This window comes from Phyllopteryx taeniolatus, chromosome 13 (genome assembly GCF_024500385.1).
Source record: "Phyllopteryx taeniolatus isolate TA_2022b chromosome 13, UOR_Ptae_1.2, whole genome shotgun sequence".
In the NCBI taxonomy this organism is placed as follows: Eukaryota; Metazoa; Chordata; class Actinopteri; order Syngnathiformes; family Syngnathidae; genus Phyllopteryx; species Phyllopteryx taeniolatus.
In genome coordinates, this window is record NC_084514.1 from 9,483,510 (window position 1) to 9,493,282 (window position 9,773).

General features: G+C 41.5%; 1 protein-coding gene and 1 long non-coding RNA gene across 3 annotated transcripts in view; one reads left to right on the plus strand and one right to left on the minus strand.

The window, feature by feature from the left end:
- Positions 1 to 5,229, plus strand: part of LOC133488121 (SLIT and NTRK-like protein 3) — a 32,111-nt gene extending 26,882 nt beyond the window's left edge. For both annotated transcript variants that reach the window (XM_061795613.1, XM_061795611.1), the window contains one exon: positions 1,994 to 5,229. In XM_061795613.1, coding sequence (XP_061651597.1) covers positions 1,994 to 3,001 — 1,008 coding nt within the window. In that variant the 3' untranslated portion in view covers positions 3,002 to 5,229. The remainder of the gene's footprint in view (positions 1 to 1,993) is intronic.
- The window catches only part of LOC133488123 (uncharacterized), a 65,440-nt gene that overhangs the window by 19,238 nt on the left and 36,429 nt on the right, over positions 1 to 9,773 (minus strand). The gene's annotated exons all lie outside the window — the stretch shown is intronic.

Genomic DNA, 9,773 nt, shown 5'->3' on the forward strand with positions numbered 1-9,773 from the left:
AAAAGAATGTAAAAGTAAAGTAGTAATACTACAGCGATAAAGTTGCAATAGTATAAAAGTAAATTCTAAGTATTACAAGGGAAAAAACTAAATCACAATTTTCTAAGAATAAAGTGTAAACATGAAAGAAATTACTAAAGTCTCAATTTCCGGAGAATAAGGTTTTAATCTCACAAGAATAAACCCCAAATATTATTTGGATAAAAAACTTTGTACAAGAATAAAATCAAACTTTTCTGAGAATAAAGTCTGACTATGAGAATACAGTGAATAAAAAAAAAAATGTCTGAACTAAAAAAAGAGGCAAAATGGCATCCATAATCTTACACTATGACGCATTTGTGCAAAGCCCTTTTCACATTTTATTTTCACACAGACGAGGTGTTGCTGCCACTGCCGTGTTCATCAGCTTTAGCCTTCTCGAACGGAATTTTCCACGGATGCGCGATCGATACTTTAGACCGCCAAAGTGGATTCACGAGCCCACACTTTCTCGTCTAATTTTAAACTCGCGCACGGGCTCTGTCTTCACTGTAAAAGGGGAAGATTCCTCTTGTAGTGCACTTGTGAAGGCGCCGCTTTAAAGGCAACACTTGAGAGGCGTACAAGTTGTCTGCTCGCTTCCTAACATCTTTTATCGATGGCAAATCTCGCTTTTATTATAGCCGCGCCGTAAACGCCGGCGCGCAGTTTCCATGACCCTGGAGTGGCATTGTTTACCTTTTGAAGTGCTCTTCAAACAAAACAAAACAACAACAACAAAAAACATGTCATAACGCAAGCTTCCGACTCATTTTGTGCGCATTTACGGTCATTAAAGATAAAGGAGAAAATATTTCGTCCAGGTGTCAACCTGCTAGTTACCTTATGTTTGTTGCTTTAGTACAGTAATTAGGGTCTGGACCACCCCCACAATAGGTGAAATCCACGAAGTACCGACCACATATTTATTTATAGGAAGCATTTATTTCAACACAAAAACATTACAGCCTACACTCAGAATCCTGCGATAGTTTAATTCACGTGCAATATGAATATGAAAAAAACAAAAAAACAAAACATACTGCACCGTATCTGCAATAGGTGAACTGCAATATTGCAAGGGAACACTGTACACACAAAAATGTTCATGGCTGATTGTTATTCATGGCTGATTGTTATTCTGCGGCTCAAATTGCCCTGAATTTCAAAATAAAAAATATATACATTTAAACCCATGAGACAGGAGGTTAAAACCATTAAAAATTGAACTGAATTGTTGCTTGTTATGTGAGTACAGGTCTGCCTTGAGATACAACTTTAATTTGTTCCCTGACCACACTCAAAGCACTTGTATTTCAAATCATTTTTGCCTATTGAAATGACTGGAAATACCATTTATCAGTTCCGTTCCCCCCCCCCCAAAAAACAAAATAAAATGTAACATGTCTTTTAATGAGCAAAAATAGCACTCCATAATATTGAACGTTCTAATGTAGTATTGACATAATGAAATACAATTCCAAATAATTAAACCGTTTTTGTCACATGGCATCAATTGATTGAACATTGCGCTGCATTTTCTGGTGTGCTTGCCTTGGCCGCTTGAGGGCAATATAAGAGAGACAGATGATTTTATTGTTCATTTAGATGTTTCGACTCCTTCTCAGCTCACCAGTACGGCAATAGTATTAGTTGTTCTTTGCAGAGAATAAAGAATAAATGTCTACATGTGTTGCTGCACCATTTGTGTTCTATTGTGTACTCTTTTTTTTTTTTTATCATCAAAAAATCACAACATAATGCAAAGCCACTTAAAAAAAAGGAAAAATAACAGAAGTTCAATGCAAACAAACGAACAAACAAAAAGCTTCAAATTGTATCTGCTTTATGCTGAAATAAAAAAATATACAGCGCAAATTCAATGGGAAAAAATAAGCCTATCAGAATCAATGTAATCCTAATTACGAGATATATTTTTTCGATGAGGCCGCTATGTGCTGTGTTTCTCCAGGTGGACCTGCAGCAGAACCCGTGGGAGTGCAACTGTGAAGCGGCGCCCCTCAAGCGCTGGCTGGAGGGCCTTAGTGCCGTGGTGGTGATGGGCGAGGTGGTGTGCCACTCCCCAGAAAAAAACAAAGGCGTGGACCTGCGCTCACTCTCCATGGAGCTGCTGTGCCCAGAGTTGGAGCCCCAGGAGGACCGGGAGGTCACCACAGCCACGGCCGACGGAGGCGCACCGCTCGGCCACCCCGACCCGGAGCCCGGTCCCCTGATCCCGCCCGGGAAGGAATCCATCCCGCTCTCGGTGCTGGTTCTCAGCCTTCTGGTTCTGTTCGTGTCTGCATTTTTCGCCGGGGCGGCGCTCATCGCATACACCCTGCGGCGGCGGGACAAGCTGCCGTTCCGTCGCCAGGGTGAGGTGGACCTGGCCGGCATCCAGATGGAGTGCGGGATCTTCACCGAGGGGACGCACCATCACCACCATCACCACCACCACCACCACGGTCTGGCTGAGACGCCACCCCAACATAACCACGTCTACGACACCATCTCGGTGGCCAAAAGCCCCGAGTCCGCGGAGCAGAAAAGGGGGGCGTCCGGCGGGTACCGCTCCACGGCCGAGAAAGACAGAGAATGGACCCTCCGGGTGACCTCGTCCCCCATCAGCACCGTGGCCGGGGCCGTGGGACCGCTCGCACCCGGCCTCCACGAGAACGGCATCCTGTGCCCCACTGTGATAGACAGCCAGGGCCCCACACCCAAGGTAGAACTGGTGGACTGCCTCTTCAGACTCCCCACCCCGGAGTTCCAGGACCTGCGAGACAGGTACACCAGGCCGCCGCCTTGCTACCCTCACCCGCAGGACGCCCAGCTGCAGGACGGCGCCTCCTCTGCCGGGCCCCAGACGCACGTGGTCACCGCAGCCTCCTCCGCAGGCGAGCAGGGCAGCGAGCCGGGCACTCGGCTGATGACCACGCCGGACTACATGGAGGTATTAGACCGCTCCTACCAGTTTTAGCTGCCCACCCCTTTTCTGGAGCTCCTGTACAGAGGCTGGCGAGGGAACCCGTGGGGGGAGACCGCACTTCCTGGATAACAAGCTGGGTCACTTTTGTGTCCCGTATACTACTCGTATCGGCAAGGATTACCGGTTTCCCGGATCTCCGCCTGGAGGGATGACTCGGGCTGCACTTTGGTTGCGGAGGCGTCGAACACCGGCGGCGGCACTTCGCAACATCAAAAGCGGGAGAGTCGAGGAAAAAACAACAACAACTAAAAGTGCCTTAGCAACGAGCAGCCAGCAAGTGTGGCCAATGCTTATTTTTCTAATGAATACAGATCTATTTATCTAAACTACTACAGGATGGATGGGATGACCAACCGGAGTGGAGGAGGAGGAGGAGAATCCCAAAAAAATACAATTGGAGTTGTTTATATTTTATGTCATCCCGTTAAATTTATTTCCAGTTGAATTAGGTATTAGGCAGCAAAGTACGGCGCTGACGATGTTATTATTGTGATTATTATTATTGTGTGAATGCTGAAGAGCTCACTGAGGAAATCTTGGGAGCTACTTTTCCACATTCACAAAATTCCCACATTGTTCATCATTCCACGTTGTCTGCAGCAAAATTTTACAAATTTAATTCATCCTTCCAGCCATGATTCTCGACCAATTCAAACCAAATCCATCGTCAAAATGTTCAACTCATTCAGGAGATCTTAGGAGTTTATTTTTCCCGTTCCAAAATTTGCCACTTTGCCACAAATTCCACATTTTCCATGGCAAAATCCCCAAATTAATGGAGGAACCTTCCACATTTCTCCATGTATTCACACCCTTCCAACGTCAACATTTTCAGCTCCTTCAGGACATCTTGAGAACTAATTTCGTATTGCAAAATTTCCCACATTTCCCACAAAATTCCAGGTTACATTTTAGAAATTGACCTTACCTTGACACATTTCTCACCCAATTTAAACCATTAAAACGTCAAATTGTTTAGCTCATTTAGGACATCTTGGGAACTATTTTCACATTCCAAAATTCCCACTTTTCCCCAGAATTCCATATTTTCCATGATAAAATTCTCAAATCAATGGAGACATTTTACATTTTTCTACTCCTTCCACATTTCTCAACCAATTCAAAACATTCCAGTGTCAACGTGTTACGTCTTCGGAACTATTTTTCCACATTCCCCAAATAACCACATTTTCCATGATTCCATTTTCCATATATATATATATATATATATATATATATAGTAACAAATGCAGACATTTTACAATTGTACCTAATCCATCCATATTTCTTGACCGCTTCAAACCATTCCAACTTCAAAATACCAATTGCCAATTCAGGCCAGCTTGTGAAATATTCTTGACATTCCCTAAAAATTCCCACTTTTCACCAGAATTCCACATTTTCCATGGCAAAATTCTCAAGTGAATGGAGACGTTCCATGAATGTTCCTAGTCCTTCTACATTTCTCAGTCGATTCAAACCATTCCAGCGTCAAACTGCTCAGGTCATTCAGGACATAATCGCTTTATCTCCAGTACTTGAGTCGCTATTTTGCCACATGTTAGCATACCAACTGCTAGCATGTTAGCGTTTGATAATTTCTCATCAAAAATAGTCGCTGAATAAAGAGATGGATTAGGAAGGAAGGGTTAGTATTTTTTTTTCTCCAACATCTCCACATTCCCCAAATTTTTAAATGTTCTACAGCCTTTCAGTTCACCATCGGCTCTTTAGCATTCACACGGCATTTTGTTGATAGACATGGCATTTTATTTGTGAGTACTTCAGTTGTGTTTGACTGTTGGCCTGCGATGGAAGGACACTGCGGTGGTGGATTCATTTGGGCTCTCTTCAAGAACCTCGGCTCCATGTTTTCATTGAATTTTCTTTTCTTCTCCAATATGGACCAAAAGCAGAACTTTTTTTTTTTTTAACAAAAAGACAAAAAAAAAAAAAAAAAAGGACAAAACCTATCAAGTAGTGATGATTATCTTTTACCAAGGTACCTTTTTACGTGCTCATCTCCTACAAATAGTAGAGGCAGTTGTGAATATATTTATTCTTTGTTTTTTTTTTGGGGTTGTTGTAAGGGATCATGTTACTATCTTGACTGTATAGTATGATTCTGCATCTGCTTCAGACGCCTTCTTCTTCTTCTTCTTCTTCTTCTTCTTCTGCTTCCCGCCGACCCGACAAGTACAATAAAGGGTGCTACGTGACCGCCGTTGTGTGACCGCTTTAAACACCAAACATCTATTTTCCACTTTACAAAAATCCCTCACAATTCCACACTTTTACATTCAAAATTCACCTAATTAAAGGACACATTTGACAGATTTCCCAAAACCTTCCGCATTTCTTCACCAACTCAAACCATTTCATTTTTAATGCGTTCTGCTGTTTATTTAGGAGATATATTGGGAACTACGGGTTGAGCAGACTAGTTTGTGGACATGTCGACTTTACCAGTCCACAATGACGATTGTAGCTTGTGGCCCGATTAATCGGCAATCACGTGTTCTTGTAACAACACGGCGCCAACAGGTTGTGTGTTCACGTAGCAAACTAGCAGCAGTGCCTCAATCGTATGGACTTTTTAATTTGTATATATATATATATATTTAGACTTTATTTAGACTGATAGCACGGTCATTTGCAAAATATGCAAGTCTATCCTCAAATGTAACGTCGAACAGTGTCTTAAAAATCACTTACAGATGCTCCTTTGTCGTTTTTGGGAAAGTTTATCATTGACCCAACACTGCGTCCGCCTGGAATAAATGTCCGTGTGAAACATGGGTTCGGCCGGCACAAACATGGTTCCAAGCGGAATGTTTTTTTTTGTTTTTTTTTTTTTTTTCTTTTGGGGGTCCCGGCTGAACTTCGACGCAGAAATTTTGGATCAAACTATTTTTGAAGTCGACTTAGCTGAGTTATTTGATTATTTTTTTTTCAATACACTGCAGAGCATTCCCTCCTGTTTTTTTGTAATTATATACTGTATGTACTATTATGATATACTCAAGCGGGTAAGAACCCTGCAGTTGTGTAACCTGAATTGACGTTAGAGTTTTACAAGAATAACTGTCCGAGAGGCCATGAAGGTATATAAATGTGATGGGATGTGACAGGATGGGGCCTGTGCAACCGAGAACCGCGGGGAGTGAGTGAACAAAGCTGACTGAAAAAAAAATATCAATATTATTGACGAGTCGAAGTCTACCCGAACTTAGCGTCAATTACAAAAAAATCTGAAGTGGTTCAACCCTCATTGGGAACTAGTTTTCACATTCCAAAAATGCCCCCAGGCCCATATTTTCCAAGGACTCTCAAATTAACAGAGCCATTTGACAAATTGCCCCAATCTTTCCACAATTCTCACCCGATTCAAACCATTCCGGTGTCAAATGTTCAGCTCATTCAAACCATCTTGAGAATTGTTATACTTTAAAAATCTTTGCACATATTTCAATATTCCACATTTTCCATGGCAAAACCCCCAAATTAATGGAGACATTTTAGAAATCGCATCTGTTTTATTGTTGTCGTCGGTGTTGTTGTAAGGGATCATGTTACTATCTTGACTGTATAAGATGATTCAGACACTCTTTCTCCATCTTGAAGGATAAATGTGCGAAATGTAGCACATTAGCTCACAATCAATACAATCAACTTGTGGATATGGACGTGTAAGATGGTGTGGCCAAGGGCCTGTGTACCGCATACTTTCTTATGTCTTACCTTTCTCTCCGCCTATGATTTACTCTCCCTCCTCGACAAGCCCTCTCATTTTTTTCTTGACTTCCCTGGGTCTCAATTTATAAAGGCTGTCAGCTCTGCTATTGCTCTGGACGTTTTTCTAGATGCTGCCGAACGTGCGATCGAGATGCTCCGCTACATGCTGTCGTTCTTCATAGTAACACCTGCTGCTCTAGATGCTTATTTTAAGTACAACTCCCAGGTGCTGCTGTTCCCGCCTTCACTTGATGCCTTTCTAGATGTTACCCTATATGCTATCGCTTTTAATGCCTATGCTCTAGGTACGATTGAAGCTGCTGATCAAGATGCTTTTCTGGATGGCACCACTCTAGATGTTATCACTTGAATTACTTTTCAGGATGCTGCTGGTCTATATGTGACCGCTCCAGATGCTTTTATCAATGTTACTCTATATGGCCTATAAAAGCGGTGTTGGATGTTCTTCTAAATGTTTTTGTAGCTGCTGCGCTATATACTGTGTTGGATACAGTTCTAAATGTTACAAAACCCCCTCTATATAGTGTGTTAGATGATTTTCAGTATGTTTCTAGATTCTCCTCGAGATTGTGTTTTATGCTGTTTTTTTTTTTAATATCTCTATATGCTCCTCGAGACTGCTCTAGTTGCTTCTCTGTGTTGTTCTAGATACTCCTCCCGAAACTGCGGTTTTTGACGCCATTTTTGATGTTGCTTTAGATTCTACCTCGAGATGTTATTCTCGATGCTCCTTTAGCTACTGTGAGCTGTCGTAGATGTTTATCTCTGACCTGCTCTCGATGCTTCTCGAGGTGGTGTTCTATGCTCCTCTAGATACCGTGTTAGATGCTTTTCTAAACTTTTTGTAGATGCTCCTTTTAAATACTTGTTCTAGATGCACCTAGATGCTCTTTAGTTGCACTTTTGTTTCTGGAGATGATCCTCTAGGTACTGTGTTTGGTGCTATTCTAGATGCTCCTCGAGATACCGTGTTAAAGGACGTTCTAGATGTTTCTCTAGATGAGCCTCTCTTGACTGTGTTATTTTCTATTCCAGGTGCTCCTCTAGATATCCTGTTAGATTCAGTTTTTTTTCCAGTCTAGATACTGCTCTATACAACATGTTTGATGCTGTAAAAATAGTTGTGTAGCTGCTGCTCTAGACGCGGTATTAGTTGCTATTCTATGTGCTCCTTTAGATATCCTCAAGATGTTGCTCTATATACCATACTGATGCTGTCCTAGATTTTTCTGTAGCTGCTCCTCTAGATAACTTTGTTACATATTGTTCTAGATGTGGGTCTAGAAACTGTCTTTGTTGCTGTTCTGTTCCTACAGCCGCTCCTCTATATACTGTGTTAGTTGCTATTCTAGATGCTCCTTTAGAAAACATGTTAGATGTTCTGCTTCTCTAGATGTTGCATTAGATGCTGCTGCGGTAGATCCTATACTCTTGTGTGTTGTGACCCTTCAAGTAAGTGCCTCTCTTCAGATGCCTCCTCATTTACAGCATTCAAAACTGTGTGTGTGTCTGTGTGTGTGTGTGTTTTGTTATGGGTTTTTTTTGCACATGGCGGCCAACCGAGTGAGTGAGTTTGCGGCACCACCGCCTCGGCCTTAATCCTCTAAAGCTGTGTAGTTGACGCACGCCGCATCGGCCTCCATTATCCAGATAGACAAAGGCGTCCGCTTACAACTTAACGGCAGTTAAAGCGACAAACGACTAATTATAGCAGCCTGCCTTTTTAACACTCACTACTTTTCTTTTCTTTTCTTTTTTTCCCCGTTGCGCCTGGACCCGCTTCTACAGTGCCCCAGACATGACGTGGTAATTGTTTTTTTTATTGTGGCCACAATATAGATCAAATCTGCGCACATTATGCTAATTTGTAGCCACAATATACTAATTTGTAACCACAAAATAGGTGTAACGTGCTCATAAGAGACTCATTTGGGGCCACAAAATATTAAATTGTCGATACTATATACGAATTTGTGGGTTTAAAGTGTTTATTTATTTCTGTTATTCAACCTTTAATTATCCCGGTCAGGCAACTGACAACAGATTCTTATTTGAAATGCCGACATGGCTGCAGAAAAGCACACAAAAATCCTAATATGGGGCCACGAAATACTAAATTATGGCCACAATATGCAAATCTGTGGGTTTAATATAATATGATCAATTGGTAAACGTCTTTTAATTGTGGTCACATATATACATACACAGCTAATATAACGTGCCCACAAAATGCAAATTTGTAGCCACTAAATGGGTAGAATGGGCGCACAAAGTACAAATGTGTTGCCACAATATATTAATTTGTAACCATAAATACATAAAATATATAAATCTAATGTCCCCATGAAACACACTTGAGGCCACAAAATGCTATAATTACAATATAATAGCAATATACACGTGTGATTTAACATCATCATTAACTGTGGCCACAATATAGATATTACAACATCTGTACAAAATGCAACTACAAAGTACCAATTTGAGTCCATTAACTCCGTCACTGACAGCCTGCCCAGTTAACATGGATAATTGACTTCTAAAGCCATCAATGGCACTGAATGTGTTAATAGGTATATCGTGCATGTAAAATACAAACGTACTAAATCGTGGCCACAATATACTAATGGTATGTAAGGTAAAACGTGCACACAAAATACAAATTTGTGGCCACGTGCTGGTCCTGTGAGGGCGAATTTGAAATCAATAAATAAAAAAATTAAAATAAACATCCTTGTACACACACGTACTGGAAGCAGTGCAGCCAAAATAAATTGGAAAAAAAATGAAGAGAATACAAGGTTGAGAATAAATTAATGCAATTTCATGCAACAAATATTACAATTTAGGTTGGTCCGTGCTTCTGATAGTGTTGAGGGCAGCAGAGAAGGCCTTGCTGGCTCTGACCACTCACCACTGTGTGTGTTTACTATACATTGTGTGAGTGATCCGACAGCCTCGCCATATTTCATGTTTTTGGGTCCCGTCAGAAGCATCCTATCACTGT